At 39.9% G+C, this 26694-nt stretch overlaps 1 protein-coding gene and 1 long non-coding RNA gene across 2 annotated transcripts; both read right to left on the bottom strand.

Annotated features, from left to right (window-relative positions):
- Positions 1 to 4090: 4090 nt before the first annotated feature.
- Positions 4091 to 7093, bottom strand: LOC118358864 (forkhead box protein D3-B-like). Its single transcript, XM_035736834.2, has one exon. It carries the CDS (start codon positions 6806 to 6808, stop codon positions 5708 to 5710), a length of 1101 nt encoding a protein of 366 aa, XP_035592727.2. The 5' UTR covers positions 6809 to 7093; the 3' UTR covers positions 4091 to 5707.
- Positions 7094 to 23644: 16551 nt separating this feature from the next.
- Positions 23645 to 25557, bottom strand: LOC118358689 (uncharacterized). The gene is made up of 3 exons (XR_004820507.2): positions 25340 to 25557; positions 24280 to 25215; positions 23645 to 24180 (listed from the first exon to the last, which is right to left on the bottom strand). It is a non-coding gene; the product is annotated as an uncharacterized LOC118358689 (long non-coding RNA).
- Positions 25558 to 26694: the final 1137 nt, after the last annotated feature.

Below are 26694 nucleotides of genomic sequence, written 5' to 3' on the forward strand. Positions count from 1 at the left end.
TGATGAGTGCTATGAAAGCCATGATTCTCTCTGGAGGATTGACATAAAGGAGAGAGGCTATAGACTAATCACAACAATATGTGACAACAATATGAGGTAATTTATGAATATCAAAATACTGTAGCAGATTATACTGTGTCACCAAGGTGCTTGTTGTCACCTTCAGTCCAGTTACTTTCTGCCAGAGGCACATCCTGTATGACCTTTCAATCCAGTGACATCTACATTACAACCATGTCTCTGTTTCCATTCTGAGGGGTAAGAAGGTATTGGATAAAACACATCACTTCTTTGTGGTTCACGCATCAATTATTTATAAATAATAATAACCTCGGACAACTGCTGATTTGCAATGACTTTCATTACAATGAGAAGCCTATAACTCATTGATGGCCATTAGTTATTAATACCCTGGTGTGCCAGCTTTACTTTGTCATTTATTGCTTAATCTCTGTGCCTTTTAAATATTCAGTAACTGCTGCATCTACATTTACTGTCTATGATCTGGCCTGGCTTGTCACCCCTGCTATAATTCTATATTGAAGGCATTCCAGGTCTTGCCTGACCATGCACTGTGTCTGAACTGGCACCCTATTCCCTAATGCACTATATAGTGAATAGGGTGCCATTTCAAATGCAGACCCAATCGTGGGTTATTCCTTTGCCCATGTCTCGAATGCATAGAAAAGAGTAGGCAATGGTTGTGGAGAAGGAAGTGAAGCAATGCAGCCTTGTTCTTTGCTTGCCAATGCCACTTGAGTCTATATGTTTATTTTTTTTTTACTATACCTATGTTTCCTACCAATCCAATAGAGTGGGAAATGGATGTGGAGCAGGAGACAAAAGGAACGGAAACAGCTTAAGCTGGGGTACTCTTATCATCATCACCATCATCAGGGTGACCAATGACTGAAGGTGCTGCTGCTGGACTCTAGTGGACGCTTGTCTGTTTGCCCTTAGGGGATGAAGGGATCAATTAAGTAATGAAGTAACTCTATCCAATAGGTGACACTTGTTGTTGCTACAACACAGTATTATGACAATAGCAACATTGTAATGGCACAATGGCAGTGGTAGCTAAATGCAACAACTAGGTATGCAACCATATTAATAATAATAATATACTAATAATAATAATATGCAACCATTTTGTTTTGTTTGCACAGTTAATATAATTATTGACCATTTGCCATAGATCGTAGGTAATTATTGAAATGTATTTGTAGATTTCATTACACACACACACACACATACATACACATTCCCAGTAAATTGCACTTTGGATAAACTGAAACACCTTGGAAATGGATCAATAAAGTATTCTCATTTTTAAGAAACAGTGGGAAATAGGCCTACAAAACAGAGAGATATTATTTTGGGAATGTCACCTGGAATATTAGCTATGTGTCACCTGGAAAATGGATCAATAAAGTATTCTTCGTTGTATACAAATAGGCTACACAAATCGTAGCCTACATTCCCAACTGAAACACCTTTTACAGCTAATAAAGTAGGCAGTACGAAACAGAGTGATCATCATGGGAATCGGTCATTTGCAATATTAGAGGTCCGAGTTCCATATTAGAGCATTTATTTTATATGGTGAATCAATGTGTGTCAACCAGATGACATAGGCCAGCCCTTATGTGCAACTATATGGGAAATGTGTTCCTTGATTTCTCTGTTGTAGGCCTAGTACATGTCAATTACAAACATTTAGAACACATTTATACACAGACACAACTGTAAATAAACGTAAATAATAGGTGAGGCTATACTGTAATATTGCTATTAGTATTACTCAATCTTCACTCAAAATGCCTTGCTATATACTGTATACTCAGCTAAGATTTAATTTACAGTCCAAATTTGATTTTATATGGATCTACTGTATTAATGCAAGACTCTTTTTATTTGATTTATGTCAAGTATACGAGAGAATCTCTGTGGTGTTCCATGCTGACTGTGCTGTCAGTATTGAGAGTGTGTTTAAGGGTTGTGGGAACCGCTTGTCCTCGCTATCCATACACCCCACCTGTGCAGGGCGCGAGAGCAGGTGCAGCTGCAAAGGTCAACGTCGTGTGTGATTGTGAGCCCCGCGCAATCTACTAAGCGCAGCAACTTTCAACAGAGCTCTATAGGATTTTTAGGCCACCAGAAAACGGAAACGCGTCCAAACATTTGTGCGCAGGTTATCATTCTTCCCGTGTTGTAAGCCGTTTCGTTGGAGAAGACGTGGCTATTTCAGTATGAATATTAGCCTGTTCATCATAATTGACATATAGTAGCTTACTATATACCCTATCTATACGGCAAAAACCTGAAAACCTTCAAAATGGCTAAACCAGACTTGTCATGCGTCATTTCCATCCAAAAACGTATTTGATCGAGACCTGTAATAAATATGAATGTTTAAATACCAATTTGAAGTTTATTCATATAACTAATATCTATACATATTATCGTTATTGTTGTCCATAAATAGGTTATTCTTGTTTTTTCGTCTTAATTCAAGTCAAAATAGTTTTAGCTTATTTTTCATATCGGCTCTCGGATTTGTTTTTCTAAGAAAGTATTATGGGAAAGACAATTATTTAATTGTGCACAATATGAAAAGACTTACTTACATATTGTGCACAACAATTCGTCAAAGCAACCTGAGACTGAAACACGAATAAAAAAGTATATTAACTTTGTCCTGGTATTGAAGCTTACATTATGCAGCCAATTATTTTGAGGATTGTGATTGTCAAAACGAGTTGGCAGCCCCTGTCAGTCTGCTTAAGGAGCTCTGGTGGTCCACGGTTGCAATACCCATCGAAGGTTACTACTTGACGTCAGTTATATAAAAAGCATGGGATCTATTATAACCTTGCACTTGTTAAAGAGTCAACTATTTCCCACCAGCTGCCCCTAAAATAGACACACTATTAAATCCCGTTGAATCCAAACAATGTCACAGTGTCCCTATTCCAAGATAAATAACATCTACCAAATCCCTCCAGTATAGAAACCTACTTATTCTAACAGAACAGTAGCCCCTGGTGAAAGTCACCCATATAATGCCCCAGGGCAGATATTTAGGAATTGCCTTATGTTTCTCTGTGTTTAAATTGCTTTGCACAAGAATTACAGGTGTCAATAAACGCCACCTAGCGATGTTCACAAGTCATTGCTGTTACGCGGTCATATGTGTATGTTATTTGTGTGTTACATTCTTAACAGTGAACACAGACCAGGCAGATCCGAAAAAGACAGGGGGCGGAATGGCTCCATCGAATAAAAGCCATATTCTTAACGAACTAAAGCCTACCGGTATTGCATGACAATATAGACTGTAGACCTATGTAGGCTTAAGTGTTCTCAATTGCTGATGTTTTTGTTTAGCTAGAGATGAAGTGTTATACTGCCTGCTTAATTCAAATGTATTACTCTTACTTAAGACATAATAGAGAACATGGTAATAATTATGATACGCATAGCCACATTGCGTCAGTCAGAGTTTTGGGGAAAATAACCAGCTTGCCAATTAAAATGAAACATTTTAATGAACAACCGTCGGTTGATAAGAGTTCGTTTATTAATGCACACATTTCAATAAGACATTACAGCCTAATATACCACCAACAATCGCCTATCGAAGTGATTGTAGGCCTTACAAATCTCCCCTCACAAGAAGTCCCAAGGTCTACAGTTTACTACAGTATTTTTCCTCGAAAGCCAGTAGACCTGGGCTTATATGGCATCATATTAGATATACGTCTTCTGAGAGAAGCCTCTGCATCGCTACGTACTGTAAATCATCGGTGGTATGTGATATCAAATCGGAGCAATGCGCATAACAATGTAGTCTCATCTGAATGAATAAGAAGTCAGTCGTGGAATGGGCGCCCCGTTATCCAGTGTCATTGAGAAGCACTGCCTCAGCAGCTTCTTCAGACTGAAAGTGAATTCAAGTAGATAGCCCTTTCCCTGTTCACACGAGTATCCGTTAAAAAAATACCCCCCCCAACCCTTGTGCACTGCACCGGCCACACACACCATCCACCATTTGCTGTTTGTGTAAAACTGATTAGCCAGACACAACTGTGAAACTAAGTGTTACTTTTATAGTAGCGACATGCAAACATGTTTATATCTTATTAGTTTCTCTTGTAATAGGACACCTTAATGTCTCGACATCTGCACTGCATAAGCTTTCTCATTATGAAATACAGTTTCATTTTCAAGTTAATAATGTCAGTGAAAACATTAGAAAAAACGTATTTGATAATATAGTATTTTACTATTTTGAGACACCAAAATCTTTTGCAAACCGGCTCTAATGCTTCTATGTTTGTTTCAAGTTTTACCTAAATATAACTAGGGAAGTCAGTTTTAAGAACAAATTCTTATTTTCAATGACGGCCTAGAAATAGTGAGTTTTTTACCTTGTCAGCTCGGGGATTCGATCTTGCAACATTTCCGTTACTCGCCCAACGCTCTAACGACTAGGCTACCTTCCGCCCCAGGTAGTGACAAGGAGGCGGAATGTTGAATCGAGCGTTCTGTGGTCTTATCATTTCAAGACATCAGAGTAGCCTAATTTCTGATTTGTGTTTAGGCCTATATTCTATTCCTGTTCAAATATATTTAATTGTTTTCACATCTGTAAATAAATAGGCTATAATGATATAGTTATTGTCATGCGAAATTTTAAGATGATATCATAATAACGAGCCACAAACTACTTTTAAAGACAATTGACAATTTGACAATTTAGGCCTAACTGTAAATTGATATTGATAATGAAGGGATATTAAATTAAATTAAAGATTTCCTCATTTGTAATATCAATAGGCATATTTTATATCGATATTACATTTGAACTTTAGCTAATTACCTGTGTTTTAAGTTACTAATTTATTACTTGCTCGCGGTAATAAACACGTTACGACCCTCTCACCTAATTATCATAAGCATGGCAGTAGAAATATTGAAAGGATAGAGGCCTACCTTAATTATTGGCCTTCAATTAAATGCACCGGTTTGCAATCTGTTTTAATTGTTAAATATGTTTACATTTTTATCTAGGCTATTTGCTTACAAATCCATACTGATAGTTTATCATATCCAAGTCTACTTTCAGATTATTTCCAACTATTAAAATGGTTTCAATTAGAGACGTTTCAATAGTAATTATCACACAGCAGATCTATTTATCAGATCGTTCAAAAACCACATCAAGAAAATGAATACTGTTAATGCTTATTTTTTTGTGGATTTATTAACAAATGAATCCATTTTACAACACAATAGAGCTACATAGAATACATATATTTGAATTTATAGACTATTTGTCCAGACTTAGAATAAGAACATGGTGTATCTTGTATGGAAAAATCAAAGCAAAATAGTTGATCATGTTGAACTAACAGTGAGCTCCCATACAAAAAGAAAATAGAAAAGAATATCAGGAACACTCGTATAACTAACTACAACTGTTGTTCAGTTCAAACACCAAAGAGAAAATAGGTAAAAGGTCAAACAAGTCAAATTCTTTATTTTTTACAAATATGTACAAATATTACCTGTACAAAAAGCATTCCGTTTCTCTCTTTTTTTTTGTTGTTTTTACATGGCTACAGATTGGCGGACGTCAGAGTCCAGTGCTGCTTATATCGTGCTGTATACAGTCCCTCCAAGTCTCTAGAAAAATGTAAGTATTTTATTGAGAAGGCCATTTGGACACTGCTGACGTTACTGAGGGTAAAAACTGTCCCGACATGATATTAGATGGCATGCTAAGAATTGGTGCAATAGCTGCTGTTGTCCTGGTTAGGCCATGTGCGCTCAACAATGCAGACTGAACAGTCACCGGAGGCCGCATGAAAGTCTGTGCACTCGAGGACGTGGATACCCCGATGATGTTTTCTATACTGAAAGACGGTCTACTGGAGGGCTCGGACTTGATCATAGACGCTGTGCTAAGGCTGTTAAGCTGCATCTGAAGGCTGGGGCTGAGCTGGGAGTTGAACGCTTTTCTGTTCAGCTCAGCGGAGGACAAAAGAGGGACAGTCGGGGGGAGCATGGGACCTACCGGGTGCATGTAAGGGTACATCCCCGCTGGGTGGGTGTAGGCTGGGTGAATTCCATAGTGACGTCCGTAAGGATTCCCAATACTGTAAGCCCCAAAACTTTGCATCATGAGGGCTGTCTGGTCCCTGAGAATATCTGGCTGGTGCCTCTTGAAACGTTTCCTCCTCCGGAGGAAGCTGCCGTTGTCAAACATATCTTCCGATTGTGGGTCCAGGGTCCAGTAGTTGCCTTTGCCAGGGTTGCCCGGCTCCCGGGGGATTTTCACGAAGCAGTCGTTCAGCGACAGGTTGTGGCGGATGGAGTTCTGCCAGGCTGGAAACTTCTCCCGGTAATACGGGAAGCGGCTGCTGATAAACTCGCAGATCCCGCTGAGTGTGAGTTTCTTCTGTGGGCTCTGGAGTATAGACATGGTGATGAGCGCGATGTAGGAGTAGGGTGGCTTCACCAGGCTGTTTTTTGGCTTGCTGCTTATGGAACCAGACGCGCTTTCCGTGCCGTCTGCTTTGGCCTCTCCCTCCCCGGCGCTCTCGCAGGGACTCCCGGACCTCTCCTTCACTTCTATCTCCTCCACCTCCTCGGAGCGGTCGTGCATGCCTCCCTGGCTGTCGCAGTCGCTGTCCCGTTCCATTCCCTCATCGCATTCGCCAACCACGTCGATATCCACATCCTCGGCAGTGAGCACTGTCTGACCGGACATGTCGTTGGCACTGTTGCCACCAGACAGGGTCATCACAACTTACTTTACCGAGAAACAACCAGGGATCTAGGTGCGTGGGTGCGCACGCGGCACGTAGCGGTTAGATCAGATGTCGCCGGATTCTAAATGCAGGTCGGACCGGTCTGCCAGAGAAACTTAAACGTCTGAAAATATTTATCCAGTCTACTAGGCTACGAAGCGTCTTCTTCTTTAGGGTTTGGTGTGGGTGCGCTTCACGCCACGATGTCCTTCAACCGCTATTTCATAGTAAGAGTGATTTTTGAGTGCGAAGTTTAGATGACAAGTGCTTTTAAAGCCAATGTTAAGGACTGTCTGAAAGATTACTTTTTCAGTTTAAGATATACTATCAGTCCTGCCACGTGATTGGGTGACGTCAGACGTCCCCGTGCTAAGCCATGCAAACTGAAGTTGTTTCATGGATTTGTCAACAAAGGGACAACAGTAATGCTGCTTTCCACTTTCTGGCTGTGTTCGTCCGTCATAGACAATTTAACCGTAGCTGGGGGAAGCAAAAAATAAAATTGGCCTGCGTGATTGAAAAATCTGATGCGCATTAACTCGGGGCTGCGCTAAATCAAAATCTTAACTTTGCTTAAAACAAATTGCTCGTGTTGAAAGCTGCTGAATGAAAACGTCGACAGCTAAGTTAATTGAATCTCTTCTAGTTATTGTTGTGTATGCATTGAATATAATAATGTTATTTAATTGGGAAATAGGCTATTGGGCTAGTCTATAATGTTTACTTGCTCAGTACTCACATTACTTGATGCATTATTATTACTTTAGGGATAAGACTCATTTGGTAAAATACATATTACTTATTTTACTGTCTATAAGAAAAACTATTATAGGCCTACTAAAAATATAAAGTTTCACTTTCACGCTGGATTTTGTAAATATAACCAGATAATGTGTTGGTAAATATTCAGTCGATTAATTCAGTGGATTTGTCAAAGGTGAGAAGGGTATTAGGCAACAACAATGGAAAATAATAAATAAAGAATTTTGCCAGAGGTGTTAAGACCTAATTATTGTAAGTGTTGTCATATGAATAAGTAGGAAATACGGGACCGGGTGCACGCAAAAGTTTCATTCACAACCATGAAGATGCGCCATTTATGTGGGCTGTTCTCGTGAAAGAAGATCGAGAAGTTTCCGGCGTCTTATGAGAAAATGTTGCCCTATGTCATTGTAGCGAGCGGATGGGGCTGATCAGGAGAAGTACGTGTTATTACCATTCATGTTCTGATAATAGCGCGCAAACAGCCTGATGATGGTCGGACAAAAAGCACTGTTTATCTATTCAAAAGAGGAATGGTCCATTGCTCATTTATTAGGTCTGCCGTTGCATGGTTTGTTTAGAATACATTTAAAAGGAGAATCTTCCTATATTACATGTTCTATGTGCACAAGCAATATAAAGTCCTATTGATTCGGTCTGAAACCCACCTCCTGCCTTAATGAAAATATATTTAATTGACAACAGAATCAATTATTCTTACCACCCCTCCATTAGAACTAACAAAAATGTGTAAATTACTTTACGATGGGAACGGAGTAGCAGTTAACCATGACAAGGTCTATTTCGCTCAGTTCAAAGCCCCTCGTCTGGCCTCCAAATCTAAACAGCAATTGATGTTGCAACTCCCTCAGACAGCACATAGCACTAATACTTTGATTATTTGCGTATAAAACACTATTATGTAGACAACATCATCTTTATTTAGGTCTTAAAATGAAACTATTATTAATACTCAATTTGGCCTATTGTTAATAATAATATACCTAATTATTATTTGAATGTTATAATTTTGCAATATTATAACAATATTATAACCATTATATTTATAGGCTATATTTTACATTGTTATCGAGAAACCGTCCAAATGATTTTATTTCAAACAATATGCTCTTATAGGCTATACGTACATCGAAAATAGACCTTTACCAAGGCATAAAGGAAACCTATTCTACAATTTGAGGATCTAATATTAGGCTACATAATTTCTGGCATCATTAGATTCCTCATTCCCGAGCCTGTATTTTGTTATCGAGGGTTTGGATGCGATTTAATCTGAAAACAGGCGCCTCGCTACCGCGACCTCGGTCTTCTCTCTATCCTTTAATTCTCCCATGGCTCGTGGGGCTCGTGCCTAGTGCTGCACCTATCACGCGTCTGCTCCTTTTGTTGAATAAAAGTCGTATTAATTCAATCATGTCGTTAATAATTGTGTCGTAGTGAAAAGGGACAAGGCCCTCCGATTAGACATGCATTCAGCTAATCTTCAGCTCTTGCGAGCATCCGGTGACCTGTGTGATGTGTAGTCTATCAATACTGGGCTATTTTAGCAGATGAAATCACAGCACACCAACTCCTTTCTATAGCCGATCTAGCTACCAATGACACCATTTACATTACATGAGACCACACAACTATTTGCGTAACATGTTTGTTTCCCTTTTCACAAGGTAGTTTTTATGTTTATATTATATTGTTGTTGTTTTTTTGGGGGGGATACTTTTCTTTTTATTTGTGCATTATTGACTAGATTTGGGCATCTTAGAAACATTTAGAGACAGGTCTAGGCTATCCTAAAATGCTCATTTTTTAAAAATCCGACGTGCAGCATGTTGTGAAAGACGGGCAGCGTAAATGGGTTATTACGATATTACAGCAAAAAGGGGTTCAAACCCCTCCTCGCTGTGATCTTTCGAAGCCTCATAAATCCGCTGTTATACCTTCGCAGTTTAATAATAAAATGTAGCCTACATTTAAAGCACATGCACGGCTTAGCCCGACAAAAAACCTTTTTAGAATAATAAGCTAACTCTCTCACTATGAACCATTAGAGGACGCAGCAGCGATAGCAGATAGCAGTTGACAGACCGTATACAGTCGCCGCGTCGCTGCGTTGCAATGTGATTACCAAGCAAGGTCAGAAACAAATGCCACCCTGTACGGCAAAAACCGTGTAGAATTTCTGCATAATTAAATTGCTTAAATAAAAAAGATAAGGTTGAAATTGAAAGGTGTGGCAGAGAGAGAGCGAGAGAGCGAGAAAATGTATGCTCTGAAGAAAAATACATTCCTAGAATGGAAACGGGAAGGGGTGTTGAAGGCTGCACTTGAAGCAAGAACGGCGCGTAATAGTTACGCACCGCTACATATTTAATTACGCACAGCCATATATTCCCGCACTGTACTTGTATACGCCATAATGCTCCATTATTTTCACTATTAATTAATATCATACACAATTAAAACATTCTAAACATCGAATAATGTGTTATTGTCTGCAGAGGAAAAATAATCAGAAGACTCGGCGCGTTCTTGGTGAACTGTGCATAATCGCTTTAGTGGTGGCTACAGAATCAAAGGATGCTCTCTCCTCTGTTTAAACCATTCCCTTCCAGGAAAATGTGGAGCTGGAGCTGGAGCTGCCGCAGATTAAGGGCTATGGCTCCTGTTATTAGCCTGATGGTTCGCGTTCACCACGTTTCGTTTCAGCGTCTCAGACTGTATTTTGAGATTTATTTTATCCAAGGTTGAGATTATTGGAATCAATCTAATCAAGATGGTTTTATACATAAATCTGACGTGAACATGTTGGTTTGGCCCAACGACTCGTTTCAAAATATTTCCAGTTAGTGTTCTGGTTGATATAGCAGTGTATTGTCGATAAGGTTCATTTAACGATTTGTACAACTTGACTAGGCCACTGATCTTATATTTAAAAAAAAATGGTGCATTTCGCTAATAACATGAGGGGCCTTTTGTCAGAGTGTGATACAACAAGGATGTAGGCGTTCAATGGGTACACAAAAGGGTGCAGGAAATAACCATTGTTATAATGAAGAAGATTGACAGCAAAAATGCGAAGTTAGAATTTGTTCAAGTGTGCAAAGAGCTGCTCCTGAAAAACAGATTTTTGAAAGGCAACTGATTTAATTAATTATCGGAGAGCAGTTGGGGGCAGCAAGCGAGTAAAACGGTATGATAAATTAATGCCATTGTTAGCGGTCTTTTAATTACGGCTATTATGTTAATTATTTTACATCGCTGCCGAATGATCAGCTCGTCACGTGCCATTCTCTGGAAAAAATGTTCTTTTCATCTAGGAAAAAGAAAAAGGAAGGTGTCATGTTATAGGCTACTTGAGTGAAGAAGAAAAAAACTTTTAATTTAAACGCAATCTCAAATTAGATTTTTCACGGTAGACAAGGCGATTCCCTCAAGGCTATAAACTACCCACCAGAAGGCAGGATCTCAGCCGTTCCTTTTTGGGGGAATTCGCCATTTCACCCCGTTGAAGAATCCACTCTATCAAGCTGCAACTTTCTGTCAAACAATATGATGTAGCCCATTTTTAACCGTCCCTTTTGTAGAATCATCGCAGAGCCTCGCACCGTCATAACAATGCATTAAAGTGGCCAAAACAGAGAATGTGTGTCGCGCTCTGCAGATGCGCCGGAATGATAACGACGAAATTGCTTTGGTAGGCCTATACAAAATACAACATGACAGGATGATACTGTTAACAGCCAAGAGGAAACAACATGGACAATTTGTAATATCACGGCCTGTAAACTGGTCTATGGCTGATTTATCGAATGGACACCTGAGTTAGAACACCTTAAATGTAGAGCTAGCAGCACTGATGATGGATATGAAAGGGATTTGCTATGGACACATGATCAATTGATCACGATAATATCACATATTACAATATGATTCTAGGCCTTCACTTTCGACGCATGAATTTGCTTCATATTGCTCTTCTTCCATACCTTTTGATAGATAATGTCCTACTGGTCCCTAAAAATAACAATTTTAAGTTGCATCATATTTTCAGTAATTTAGTCAATATTGTCTGAAATTTAAGTTGATTTCACTCAATTTGTGTGCATTGAAATAGGACATTTGAGTGTCGTTTTTCGCTTTATCCTCAACATTTGACAAATCCATTGACAGATTTTTTGTAACGAAATATACACTGAGTGTACAAAAAATTAGGAGCACCTTCCTAATATTGAGTTGCACCCCCGTTGTCCTCAGAACAGCATCAATTCATCGGTGCGTGGACTCTGCAAGGTATACGTATCGAAAGCGTTCCCCAGGGATAATGCCCCGTCTTCACTCCTATCCTTCCCACAGTTGTGTTATGTTTGCTAGATATCCTTTTGGGTGGTGGACCATACTTGATTCACACGGGAATCTATTGAGCGTGAAAAACCCAGCAGCGTTGAAGTTCTTGACACAAACCATACCACTTTCAAAGGCACTTAAATATTTTGTCTTGCCCATTCACCCTCTGAATGGCTGGCGCGCACACACACACACACACACACACACACACACACACACACACACACACACACACACACACACACACACACACACACACACACACACACACACACACACACACACACACACACACACACACACGTCTCAATTGTCTCGAGGCATAAAATCCTATATTTTGTCTCCTCCCCTTCATCTACACTGGCTGAAGTGGATTTAACAGGTGACATTAATAAGGGATCACAGCTTTCACCTGGACTCACCTGGTCAATCTGTCATTGAAATCAGGTGTTCCTAATGTTTTGTACACTCGGTGTACTCCAGGTTATTGTTATTCATGTTTTACTTCATTGTTGGGTAATCATTACTTTATTTTTATTTACCCAGCAGTGGGTAATTTCTTACGCTCTTGCTGGGTTATATTTTTTCTACCTTCTTTCTATTACAGAACCTGATCATTTGTAAAAGTACAAATACATCTAGCAATAACTATGTTGCAACGTTTAATACACAGCCTCGAAGAAATGCATAATGACATATGGCCAATCATGACAAATTGTAGGTAAAACACAAACATGTACATTTTCAGTTATTAATTTCCAGCTACAAACTGAAGTCATGCAAAAGATAAACAACAAATAAGGGACACACAAATAAGCAAACCATTTAGAAGCACAATTCATCATTTAAAATCACAGTAGCCCTGCCAATTACAGCTGAGGAATGGGGCTGAAGAAAAGTAAACACTTTCATTTACGTAAAACAACAAAGAAAACACGATGTCTTCTGCTCCAGAGCCCATTAATGATGGTGAATAGTAGCGATTGTCCCCGGGAGTCAGAATGAATGATTGGGGTTAGAGGTCTTCACCGGTACACCCGAACCCGAATACCCGCAAACCGACTTGGGACCCGAGCCGGTCTGGGTCCAAAATTGAAACCTGTCCCTCAGGGGTGGATCGGGTCCTGTTTGATTATCATGGGGTCATGGGTCTATTTAACTGCAGCTGATAAACCAGAGTGGACCCTAATGGCCCCGACCATGGCTCGGCATAGCCTATATCATATTTATTTTACACTAATAAGGTGAATTTATTAACGTATAGAAGACCTATCCAACATATAAAGACCTAGTCATTAACCAGAAGAGCAACTTGGCTCATAAAGATCATTTTTTGGTCACTCGGTTCCCATCGGGTCTGGTCTAGACCAGGAACTGTTCGGGTACAGGTCGGGTCTAGGTCGGGTTGTCCTCAGGTCCGTATTTTTGGACCTGATAAAACCTCTAGTTCTGGTCTCTAATTTTTCTGGTCGCCTGGTGGAGATATTCAGCCATGTTGGTTTCAAACCAGCGATTAGAGAATATGATTACAACACGTTGAACAAGAATCAAGACACACAACACTTTTTGCACAAGCTTGAGCGCACGCACACGCACGAATTGTGGCCTTTCCTATTGCTCAGGGCCTCTTTTCCCAGTTGCACTGTAACTTAAGCATTATGAGAATCGTACCAGGTGCATCGTTATTTACAAGCCAACTTTGTTTCCCAAACAAGCAAATAGAGTGAACATTCGCTAGGTTCGTCGTTATACCACGTGTCGATATTTATAGGATCAAAATAAAAGCAGCGCTGCTCTCAGAATAGCTGTCTCCATTCAAATCTTACCTAGAATTGTTCCACAATAAATCTACTGTCGACGGATCAGCTCCTAGAGAGATATTAGGCCTACCATCTATGGCTACGCCTACCCAATAATAACGCAAAAAAATGACAGACAGTAGCCTAGTTACGCAATACAACTCAATTGATTGAACATGACATTGACTTCAATATGATTGAAATAGCCTATGTATCTTTTAATGTGGTCATCTCGGTTTTCATTTGAAGCATAATTGTACCCTTCACGTGTTTGTAACCGTTGCAAATACTTTGGCAACGTTGTGATCGTAGACAACTTATTTCTGAAGTTATCGGCAGTCACAATCAGACAGATAACCTAAACATCTTGATTCTATGTTTAGCTGAGAGATCATCTATGAATGAAGTGACGCGGAAATGCAAAAAAAAAGCGTGTAGGTTCTGCACTTTGGCTGCCTTTGGCGTGGTCTGGATCACTCATAGATGTGCAAAGGTTTTTACGAGCCATGCACGTTACTAAACGAAGACTCCGGGAAACACCTCGGCTACTGAAGATACATCAGAAGAAGATTCGGTTACACGTTACTTGACATTCAGCGTCTGTTGTGACATATATTGCATTACTTTATGGCTGGTTATGACAGCTACATAAGAGCGTAAAATACCACACAACCTACCAGGTAGTTATTTTATAGCTGGTTATGACACCTACATAAGAGCGCCAAAACCAACAAAACCTACCACACAAGGCAAAACGTTCCATTACACTATAGTCTAAAGGTGTCAACAATATGTTTATGTTATATATACAGTATCAGTCAACATTTTGGACACATCTACTCATTCCAGGGTTTTTCTTTATTTGTACTATTTTCGACATTGCAGAATAATAGTGAAGACATCAAAACTATGAAATACCACATGGAATCATGTAATAACCAGAAAAAGTGTTTAACAAAGTAAAATATATTTTAGATTATTCAAAGTAGCCACCCTTTGCCTTGATGACAGCTTTGCACATTCTTTGCATTCTCTCAACCAGCTTCATCAGGTAGTCACCCGGAATGCATTTAAATTAAAAGGTGTGCCTTGTTAAAAGTTCATTTGTGTAATTTATTTCATTCTTAATGTGTTTGAGCCAATCAGTTGTGTTGTGACAAGGTACGGGTGGTATACAGAAGATGTCCATATTATGGCAAGAACAGCTTAAATAAGCAAAGTGAAATGACAGTCCATTAATTTAAGACATGAAGGTCAGTCAATGTAGAACATTTCAAGAACTTTGAGAGTTTCTTCAAGTGCAGTCACAAACGGCATCAAGTGCTATCATTTAACTGGCTCTCATGAGGACCGCCACAGGAAAGGAAGACCAAGAGTGATCTCTGCTGCAGAGGATAAGTTCATTCGAGTTACCAACCTCAGAAATTGCAGCCCAAAAGATGCTTCACAGAGTTCAAGTAACAGACACATGTCAACATTACTGTTCAGAGGAGACTGCGTGAATCAGGGCTTTATCAGCCTTTATGGTCGTATTGCTGCCAATAAACTACAACTAAAGGACAACAGTAAGAAAAAGAGACTTGCTTGGGCCAAGAAACACAAGCAATGGACATTAGACTGGTGGAAATCTGTCCTTAGGTTTGATGAGTCCAAATGTGAGATTTTTGATTACAACTGCCATGTCTTTGTAGGTGAACGGATGATCTCTGCATGTATGGTTCCCACCGTGAAGCATGGAGGAGGAGGTGTGAGCCAGTTAAATGACAGCACTTGATGGTGTTTGCGACTGCACTTGAAGAAGCTTTCAAAGTTCTTGAAATTCTCCGCATTGACTGACTTTCATGTCTTAAAGTAATGATGGACTGTCGTTTCTCTTTGCTTATTTGAGCTGTTCTTGCCATAATATGGACTTGGTCTTTTACCAAATAGGGCTATCTTTTGTATACCACCCCTACCTTGACACAACACAACTGATTGGCTCAAATGCATGAAGGAAATAAATTACACAAATTAACTTTTAACAAGGAAAACCTGTTAACTGAAATGTATTCCAGATGACTACCTCATGAAGCTGGTGGAGAGAATGCCAAGGTCGTGCAAAGCTCTTATCAAAGCAAAGTGTGGCTACCCTCCTACTTTTTTCAATTTCCGCCTGAAGACATAACCAAATCTAACAGCCTGTAGCTCAGGCACAGAACCAATGATATGCATATTCTTGGTACCATTTGAAATAAAACACTCTGAAGTTTGTGTAAATGTGAATTGAATGTAGGAGAATATAACACAATAGATCTGGTTTAGATAATACAATGAAAAAAAAACATACGTTGTTTTCTTTTTATTGTTGTGTCATCATCTTTAAAATGAACAAGATAAAACAAACATTCAGATAGGATGATGGGGACAATTTCAGTGAAAAACACAAGAGGGCAACAGTACTTGTGCAAAGTTTCAGAATGATAACTTCCAAAATGAGTGTGCTATTTATCATGAAGTCACCCAGGTGTCCCACACAAGTAACCCAAATGTACCCAAGTGGCCAAATTTGTGAAGTTATACATTTTGAATGCAATACCTATATACAAAATACCAAAATGGTATTCCAACACCCCCCACCCCAAACAAAATTAAGAAAAAAAATTATACATTTACAAAATAACACTTTCAATATTTGGAAGACCCTCAGTCCTCTTCACAATATTATGCTGCTGATGCCAGGTGCCATAGCACATCGATGCCTGCAGAAATACATTTGGGCAGATGAACATCACTTGTGGCAGGAGCTGGATGAACCAGCTTCAGTGGGGGATGGACACCTTGGCACTGGGGGCTCCCATTCGGAGTCAGTGTCACTGTGAAAGAAAATGTTCAGTTAGAATAGTTTCACATATGAGCCCTGTATCAACAGGTATAATAAACAGATATATATAGAGTACAGGGAACATAAGGTTGAATATATTATTATAGACCTGCTAGATGTCTCATTTATATTATGACATTTCAGCTAGATCTACTGTCTCTATTATATTATGACAGACCAGCTAGATCTACTATCTTTAATATATTACAACAGACCAGCTGTATCTACTGTCTCCATTTCACTTTGGCCATTGTTGTGGGCCTGCCCTCCCCTCAACAGCCTCAAAGAGGCTATTTCATTTCACAAATAATATTTTATATTATTAATTTCAAACAACAGCATTAGCATGAGAAGAACTTACCAGTCCAAAACGATGTCCTCTCCATTCAAAAAATATTCCTCCATTTGGGAATCGCTAAATGAATCGTCCTCGATCAATTTCTTCGAAAATTGTGTGTACATCTGTATATCTAGACTTAGATTGAGTTTTCCCTGACTTAGTCGCCATACTGATTGATATATAAACAGCTGAATATGCGCTTTACCAAAACAACGCTGTGCGCAACATGCTTTGCTCCTTCCAGTATGAAACTTCAATGGCGAATGACCCTCGTTACGCTGGAGTTTACTACATGGGTTGGTCTTCCAACACATAAACATTACATATTGCCGTTTACCTCAGCTCATTGGCGATCTACCCAGCAAGATTTCAAGATGATCAGTGGTCATTGGGTTAAAATACAGTCAATCAATGAAACAGCGGTCATATCATTGGTGCACAATGATGTCATTTCTTGTTGTCTTCAAATTGGTTTCTTTCAGTCAATACATCCCGCGAAATGACCCATCAGGTTTGGTTGTGTTACAAACAAACCAGTTGATTGCAATGAAACCAAACATGACTGGAAAAGTCACATTCTATGTGTGTATTTACCTCGAGTGTGTCGTCGAAAATGGAATGAGACGGAATTAACGACACAAGCGGTTCACAAAATGTTTCGTGTTAGGCTATAAAAATGGATTTGATCAAACAATAGACCATTCATTGTGTAACAATGGGATTGCAAACAGAGGAAGATCGTCAAAGGTAAACAATTTATTTTATTGCAGTTTGTGATTTTGTTGCGCCTGTGCTGGTTGAAATAGTTGTTTTTTATGGGGCTCTATCCTCAGATAATCGCATCGTATTCTTTCGCAGTAAATCCTTTTTTAAATCTGACAGCGCAGTTGGATTAGCAATATTCTAGGCTTTCGACCCATGTGAGACACTTGTATTTTCATGAATGTTTAAGATCACCACCGTATGTTGTGGAATTTCATCCCGCTACCGGGTTCCGTGCGCAGAGAGGTTAACAGGGCAAACCTGTTAACTGAAATGTATTCCAGATGACTGCCTGATGAAGCTGGTGGAGAGAATGCCAAGGGCGTGCAAAGCTGTTATCAAAGCAAAGTGTGGCTACTTTGAAGAATCTCAAATATAAAACATGTTTGAATTTATTTAACACATTTTTTGGTTACTACATGATTCCATATGTGTTATTTCATAGTTCTGATTTCTTCACTATTATTCTACAATGTAGAAAATAGTAAACATAAAGGAAACCCTGGAATTTTGACTGGTATTGTATATATACAGTGCATTTGGAAAGTATTCAGACCCCTTTGACAAAGCAAAAAGTTTAAAAAATAATGTTTGCAAATGTTTAAAAAATAAACTCAAGGACATTCAGAGACTTGTCCCGAAGACACTCCTGCATTGTCTTGGCTGTGTTCTTAGAGTCATTGTCCTGTTGAAAGGCGAACCTTCGCCCCCAGTCTGAGGTGTTGAGCCCCCTGGAGCAGGTTTTCATCAAGGATCTTTCTGTACTTTGCTACATTCATCTTTCCATTGATCCTGACTAGTCTCACAGTCCCTGCCTCTGAAAAACATCCCACAGCATGATGCTGCCACAACCATGCTTCACCATAGGGGGATGGTGCCAGTTTTCCTCCAGACGTGACGCTTGGCATTCAGGCGAAAGAGTTCAATCTTGGTTACATGGCAAACTCCATGCGGGCTGTCATGTGCCTTTTACTGAGGAGTGGCTTCTGGCCACTCTACCATAAAGGCCTAATTGGTGTAGTTCTGCAGAGATGGTTGTCCTTTTGGAAGGTTCTCGCATCTCCACAGAGGAACTCTGGACCTCTATCAGTGTGACAATCGGGTTCTTGGTCAACTCCCTGACCAAGGCCCTTCTCTCCTGATTGCTCAGTTTGGCCTGGTGGCCAGCTCTAGGAAGAGTCTTGGGGGTTCCAAACTTTTTCCATTTAAGAATGATGGGGGCCACTGTGTTCTTGGGGACCTTCCATGCTTCACAGATGTTTTGGTACCCTTCCCCAGATCTGTGCCTCGACACAATCCTGTCTCAGAGCTCTACGGTCCATTCCTTTGACCTCACGGCTTGGTTTTTGCTCTGACATGCACTGTCAACTGGGGGACCTTATATAGACAGGTGTGTGCCTTTCCAGATCATGTCAAATCAATTGAATTTACCACAGGTGGACTCCAATCAAGTTGTAGAAACATCTCAAGGATGATCAATGGAAACAGGATGCACATGAGCTCATTTTTCGATTCTCATAGCAAAGGTTCTGAATACTTATGTAAATAAGGTATTTATGTTTTTTATTTTTAATACATTTGGAAACATTTCTAAAAACCTGTTTTCAATGTGTCATTATTGGGTAGACTGATGAGGAACATTTTTTATTTAATCCATTTTAGGATAAGGCTGTAATGTAACAAAATGTGGAAAAAGGGGAAGGGGTCTGAATACTTTCTGAATGCATTGTATGTATTTAATTGACCTTAATAAATGATCATTGTAATTGGGCACACATTAATGTCAGACATGTACCTACTCCGATGCTCTGTTGCTGATAACTGGGATGAATGCAGGAGCAGATTTCAGGACCAGGACAAGACACCTTATTTTTGACAGATGACTGATATATGGGCATGTATGTGATAGGCCTATCTGGCTTATATGATTATGACATTTATAATGCTTCTTGACAGTGTCTTAAAATGTATTTTCTTAGTCCAAGTAAAGTGAAACAGGATGGTAATAATGCTTCATGACAGTGTCGTAAAGTGTATTTTCTACAAGTTATTTCAAATATGATGAAAAAACATGACTAAAGAATTCATTAAAACATCAAAGGATTTAAGAAACAAACTTTTAAAACAATAGGAAACCTCTTGGCAGGGACAAAACTAATTTGAATAAATGTGAGTTTTGACACTTACATAGGTGTGATAACCAGCCATGAAATAACGCAATATATGTCGCAACAGTTGTAAATATATGGGTCATGAAAATGTTATGACCATATTATGAGAAGTTATGTCAGCTGTTATGACATATTCTGACATGGTTATGAATATGTCATAAGGTGTTAAGTAAAGTGTTGCCGAAGATTCTAATGACATTCTTAACGCTATTTTAAGAAAACCTTCCATAAAAAAAAAAAACACTAGAAAACTTTGGTAACATTCAGAGAACATCTAAGAATGTTACTTTAAAACATATACATTCCGTTCTCAGTAACAAAACTCTCTCTATCCTCTGTTGTTAAGTGTGTTCAGGTGGGTTGGCCGCGCCCCACTAATTGACCCCACCTGATCTCAATGAGTGCTTGTTTCCTTTGAAATGGGGCCCGTTTGAATAGACTAAAATGAACAGCTTTGTATGTGTAAAAAATAACATGGTATGCTAGCTTCATCTTGGTGGCTTACTGGATTAATTCCAGCAAAAGATTATAGGGTCGAATCTCACTGATGCCATGTCACAATAAAAAATAAAAAATGTGTTTGCATGAGTAATGCCCAAGGAAATTAATTTCCATGTGTCCTATCTGTGCTTGGAGTTTAAAAAAAAGTTAACCCCAAATAAGCTGGCAGTGTTAATACAACTTCTTATTGAAACAGTGAGGGAAGGTTAAGTTATTAAAAACACCTCAAAATAAAACCCTCATTTCCGTTCTCACAGCATTAATAAAACCTTACAGGAAAACTTTAAAGGAGCCAGAGTAAAACGTTCTCAGAACCTCACTGCAGCGGGGTTTGAATAGACCCACTGCAGTTGGAGAGCACACTTACTGACTCAAGGTAGTTTGGGGAATGGGTAGGGGAACTGGACAATAATAATGATGATACTAATAAGGATGTTTCCACTATCTCTATGCACTGGCAGAGCCCCACCTGTTTTAAGCCCAACATGTTTTGAATGTTAACTTGGCATTAATACGAGTCACTTATCAGTTTGCAAACAATCTCTTTTTTGCATTCTTGAGTAAGGCAGCTCCAAAATGCAGGTGTTTCAACCTAGCTCAGTGCTTTCTGTGGTGGAGGGGCAGCGAGCGGAAAATACAGAGCTTAGGGGTTGGTAATGTTCTCCAGTTGCGCCGTGAATGGCTCAGTGTTCTGTCACTCATGGGGACACTACGTTAGTCAGCCACCAATTGGGGACACACTACTGCAAAATCTACAGGGAGAGCTGGAAAGTTCAAACCCCTTTGGGTGCTGCCATAGATTTACATTAGAAGTGCCTCAAGGTCATTGGCCACAGATAAAATGGCGTCAAATCAAGTTATATCTACCGTAGCTTTGATTGGACTGATGTCAACATCGTACTTTCAAAATCTCAGCTAGCAAGCTAGACAAGCAGTCATCATATTTCATGTCGACAATCTACTGGCAAATCCTTTTCAATCCTTGTCATGTGAAGAGAAATTATAGATAAAACGTTATTCATGCTCATCAGCCATTGTACATAACCATAACACAACAAGTTGGAAATCACAAATTCAACAATGCATGGTTTGGAAGGAATCAGTGGCTAACTTAAAGCTTTGCAAAGCAATCACTATTTTGCTTCCCCTGGTATTCGGTGGAGAGGGTTGTGGTTCAAGTCTGGGTTTAAGGGTCTCTTTTCGAAGCTTAAAATGATAAACATTCTGCCGCGTTCAAAACAACTGGAAACTCGGAAATCTCAGACTTCAGTGAGACAACTGGGAACTCTGAAAAAATTTAGCTCATACTGGCAAAATACAGCAGTGCCACCTTCCTGTTCAAGTGGGGCAGAGATCAAATCATTTTCAATAAATAAAAAAAAAATATATATATCAAGCCCAAACATTTTTGGGGGACTTGCCTGTTTTACATGTTATTTTGCCATTAATACGTGTCACATACACAAACAGGCAGCTCCAAAATGTAGGTGTTTCAGCCGAGCTCAGTGCTTTCTGTGGTGGATGGGCAGGCCAGCAGAAAATAGGAGCATTGCACCGTGATTGGCTCAGTATTCTGTCACTCATGGGGACACTACGTCACCCACCTTTAGTAAGGGTAGACATCAAGAATGTGAGCCCTTTGGGTAATAATTGCTCCCACAGTAGATTTCTTCGAACCAAGCTGCTTACCTATTGCAGATTCAGTCTTCCCAGCTTGGTGCAGGTCTACAATTTGGTTTCTGGTGTCCTTTGACAGCTCTTTGGTCTTGGCCATAGTGGAGTTTGGAGTGTGACTGTTTAAGGTTGTGGACAGGTGTCTTTTATACTGATAACAAGTTCAAACAGGTGCCATTAATACAGGTAACAAGTGGAGGACAGAGAAGCCTCTTAAAGAAGAAGTTACAGGTCTGGGAGAGCCAGAAATCTTGCTTGTTTGTAGGTGACCAAATACTTATTTTCCACGATAATTTGCAAATAAATTCATTAAAAATCCCACAATGTGATTTTCTGGATTTTTTTCTCATTTTGTCTGTCATAGTTGAAGTGTACCTATGATGAAAATTAAAGGCATCTCTCTTCTTTTTAAGTGGGATAACTTGCACAATTGGTGGCTGACTAAATACTTTTTTGCTCCACTGTAAGTATTTGATACATCAGAAAAGCAGAACTTAACATTTGATACAGAAACCTTTGTTTGCAATTACAGAGATCATACGTTTCCTGTAGTTCTTGACCAGGTTTGCACAAACTGCAGCAGGGATTTTGGCCCACTCCTCCATACAGACCTTCTCCAGATCCTTCAGGTTTCGGGGCTGTCGCTGGGCAATACGGACTTTCAGCTCCCTCCAAAGATTTTCTATTGGGTTCAGGTCTGGAGACTGGCTAAGACACTCCAGGGCCTTGAGATGCTTCTTACGGAGCCACTCCTTAGTTGCCCTGGCTGTGTGTTTCGGTTCATTGTCATGCTGGAAGACCCAGCCACGACCCATCTTCAATGCTCTTACTGAGGGAAGGAGGTTGTTGGCCAAGATCTCGCGATACATGGCCCCATCCATCCTCCCCTCAATACGGTGCAGTCGTCCTGTCCCCTTTGCAGAAAAGCATCCCCAAAGAATGATGTTCCCACCTCCATGCTTCACGGTTGGGATGTGATGTTTTTGGGGGTGTACTCATCCTTCTTCCTCCAAACACAGCAAGTGGAGTTTAGACCAAAAAGCTCTATTTTTGTCTCATCAGACCACATGACCTTCTCCCATTCCTCCTCTGGATCATCCAGATGGTCATTGGCAAACTTCAGACGGGCCTGGACATGCGCTGGCTTGAGCAGGGGGACCTTGCGTGCGCTGCAGGATTTTAATCCATGACGGCGTAGTGTGTAGTGTGTTACTAATGGTTTTCTTTGAGAGTGTGGTCCCAGCTCTCTTCAGGTCATTAACCAGGTCCTGCCGTGTAGTTCTGGGCTGATCCCTCACCTTCCTCATGATCATTGATGCCCCACGAGGTGAGATCTTGCATGGAGCCCCAGACCGAGGGTGATAGACCCGTCATCTTGAACTTCTTCCATTTTCTAATAATTGCGTCAACAGTTGTTGAGAGTCTGAATTCTTACTGGTTGGTAGGTGATCAAATACTTGTCATGCAATAAAATGCAAATTAATTACTTAAAAACCGTACAATGTGATTTTCTGGATCTTTGTTTTAGATTCCGTCTCTCACAGTTGAAGTGTACCTATGATAAATTACAGACCTCTACATGCTTTGTAAGTAGGAAAACCTGCAAAATCGTCAGTGTATCAAATACTTGTTCTCCCCACTGTATTTACATGCATGTTATCATCCATATTGGCATATACTTTATGTGTGTGTTACAGGCTTATACTCTCCTAAAGCAACAACACACGGATCCATATAGAGTCCAAAGTCACTCACAAGACCATTAGCATTTTACTTCACCCCAGCTTTCCCTTCAAAGATGCAATTCACAACTTTAAGGACCAGCCATTTAAATGGGTTTAGAATATTTACTGAAGAAATTGAATGGATGTGAGAATGAGGATTCAGGAGGGGAATGAGAATGGACCGGATGAAGCAGAGGGCTGCAGATTAAAAGCCCATTTATGCTTGATCTGGAAATGTAGAACAGAGGCTCCATATAGAGGGTGTGATGCAATCGAAGACTCCAGAGGCTTGCTGTGGCCAAATCAAGCATTGCTGTGCGCCTTCCACATTTTGTAACAATGCTGAGGGCTCCATATAGCTCTGTATTGACATGATTGGTTGAAGGTAGACGCGGGTGGCTTACATCCTGTATAAAACACAAATTGACTTCCATGACAAACATGGATCATTATTTTGTGGGAAGGATAACAATTTTACAAAAAAAATAAAAATAAACATTTGATACCTTGCGTAGGCATTTCAAAGACACCGAAATTAGTTTGAACTCCTGGAAAGAGATCGGGGACGTAATGGTGATACATGCTTTATAAACAAATAAACTCCCGTATAAACAGAAACTCACTACCTTAAATTGATAATTTTGAGGAAAGGCTACCAGAAAAAAAACATCTTTATGATGATGTTTAGGGATTTCAAAGACAACAATTTGTTTGAACTACTGGAAAGAGATCGGGAAGGCAATGGGGATGCGATAAAGAAATCGATAAACGTTAAATCCACGTTAACAGTGGATATTTGTCAAATCCGTCATTGTAACAGGCCCACAATGATTTGGATATATTTGGCTGTTTTTGATGCGTAACATTTAGAAGTTTTTCCAGATTTAAGTGACTACTAAATGCTAACTCCCATTCATATAAGCTGGTAGCATAGCTAGCATACAGAAATAGGTGTTGGTAGTTAACTGTAGTTAAAAAAAAACCTGTAATACAGTTGATTAATGACATGAACATGTATTGGAGTTGACATCCGTACAAGCATTATACTCCGATTTCTACCTCAACATGTGAAATACACATAAACAGCCTAAATGTAGGCTAATTTGTCTGGGGAGCAATGGTTAGATTTGCGATGGGATCCTTGTGGGAAAACGATGCAGTCCTACGTCATGCGCTCTTGGGTGAGCTCTTACGTCAAGCACTAGGAAAATGACGCCACATCTCAGATGAGGTAAGGTCTTGTCTTTCAGCTAGTTGTTTGTAATTAGCTGGATGGCTATCAAGATTAGCCCTGAATCACTACGAGTGGTGCGGTGCAGACGAAATTATTGGATGTTTAGGACAGCGCTCCTAAGCACAAGACGTATGAGCTCTTCGACTTCTGTACAGCCACTGCAATGTCAGATTGACCATGCAGAGCCTAAGGCCAGTAATGCAGTGTCCTGCAATGCAAAAGAGAGGACTGTTAGTTTGGTCAGGGGTGTAATCTTTACTCCAAACAGTTCCAGTTTGCAACGAAAAAAAGAGTTTCTATTGGACAGGTTGAGCAAACAGGGAGGGACCTACCTTAAATCTCTCCAACAGAAACGTGAGTAGAAACTGTTTGAAATAATGATTACATTTCCAAATGTAAATCATTTAGCAGATGCTCTTATCCAGAATGCCTTACAGGACCAATTAGGGTTTGCTCAAGGGCAGAGCGACAGATTTTTCACCTAGTTGAATCAGTTACTGATCCTATTGCTCTTAACCACTAGGCTGGCTACCTGCCGCCCCAGGTTTAAGTAAGGCGCCCCAGGTTTAAGTAAGGCGGTAGTTGTGATTAAGGAGAGTGAGGACAGGTGTGGAGGTGTGATTAGCAATGAGCTGATGCTTGTTGAGGAGCTCTGTTCAAGTCAACTAGTTAAAGTGATGCAAACAGGCATGGAGGCTGATTGGCAATTAGTAGCAGCTGGTGCTTGTTGAGTTGCTATCGCGCTGCGTTCAAGGCAACTAGTTAAGTGTTGCTTTCAAGTCTGGCCCTCTCCTGAATTTTTGTTCATTCTTAACACCATTCAATGATCTATTCAACACCCATGTCTTCTATGGCCTTTGTCATTAACCAATAATTATACTCTATTCAGTCCCATATAACTTCACTGGCTCTGTACTTTTACAAATTCCTTTAGGCTATAAATACTAATGGAATCTCTTTGCTTAATTAGATCTTGCTGGTACACTTGCAGTTATGGCTGAACTTTCCCACGAGAGGGGCTGATTGAATGGCTCTCTAGTCCGTATGGAAGCGGGAAAACATTCTGCAGAACCGGGGAGATCATTTCCATAATTACCCCTGTCTATCAGCCCTAATAACCTTTGCAACAATAAAAAAAAAAAATCTATTGTTAATTCCATCTCATACTGCTGACATGCAAGCGATTCCTATCTTTTACATGTTTGAGGGGTTCACAAGATAACAAGTGTAGGCCTACTTCTTTTTCTTCTTTCTCCCCCATTTCAGCTCCAAAGAGCAGTCGATTCAATTAGCCCCGACACTTCACAGCCAGGGTCGAGACTGGGGCTGCTGACGGAGGGGATAGGCAATGAAAGAGATCCACTTGTGCCTCGCCATCCACGCCCCATCCCCTATATGGACCAAAGTTGTATAATTTATGGGCCTGGGAGATTTTTTAAAGATGGATCTTCGTAGCAATCCATATTCATGTTGCATTTTGAATGGTGGGATAGAAAATGAAGTACAGAATAATTCAAAAGATCACAAGTCCCCCCTCGCAGGTAATTATATCTAAGTCCCAAATGGCACCCTATTCCTATTTAGTGCACTAGTTTGGAATAGGGCCCAAAGCAGAAAGTAGGCTTACTACACTGAAGCTGCAGATGTTTCCCTTTCATAACACAAAGCACATTGGCCAGTGTTAATT

This window comes from Oncorhynchus keta, chromosome 26 (assembly GCF_023373465.1).
Source record: "Oncorhynchus keta strain PuntledgeMale-10-30-2019 chromosome 26, Oket_V2, whole genome shotgun sequence".
In the NCBI taxonomy this organism is placed as follows: Eukaryota; Metazoa; Chordata; class Actinopteri; order Salmoniformes; family Salmonidae; genus Oncorhynchus; species Oncorhynchus keta.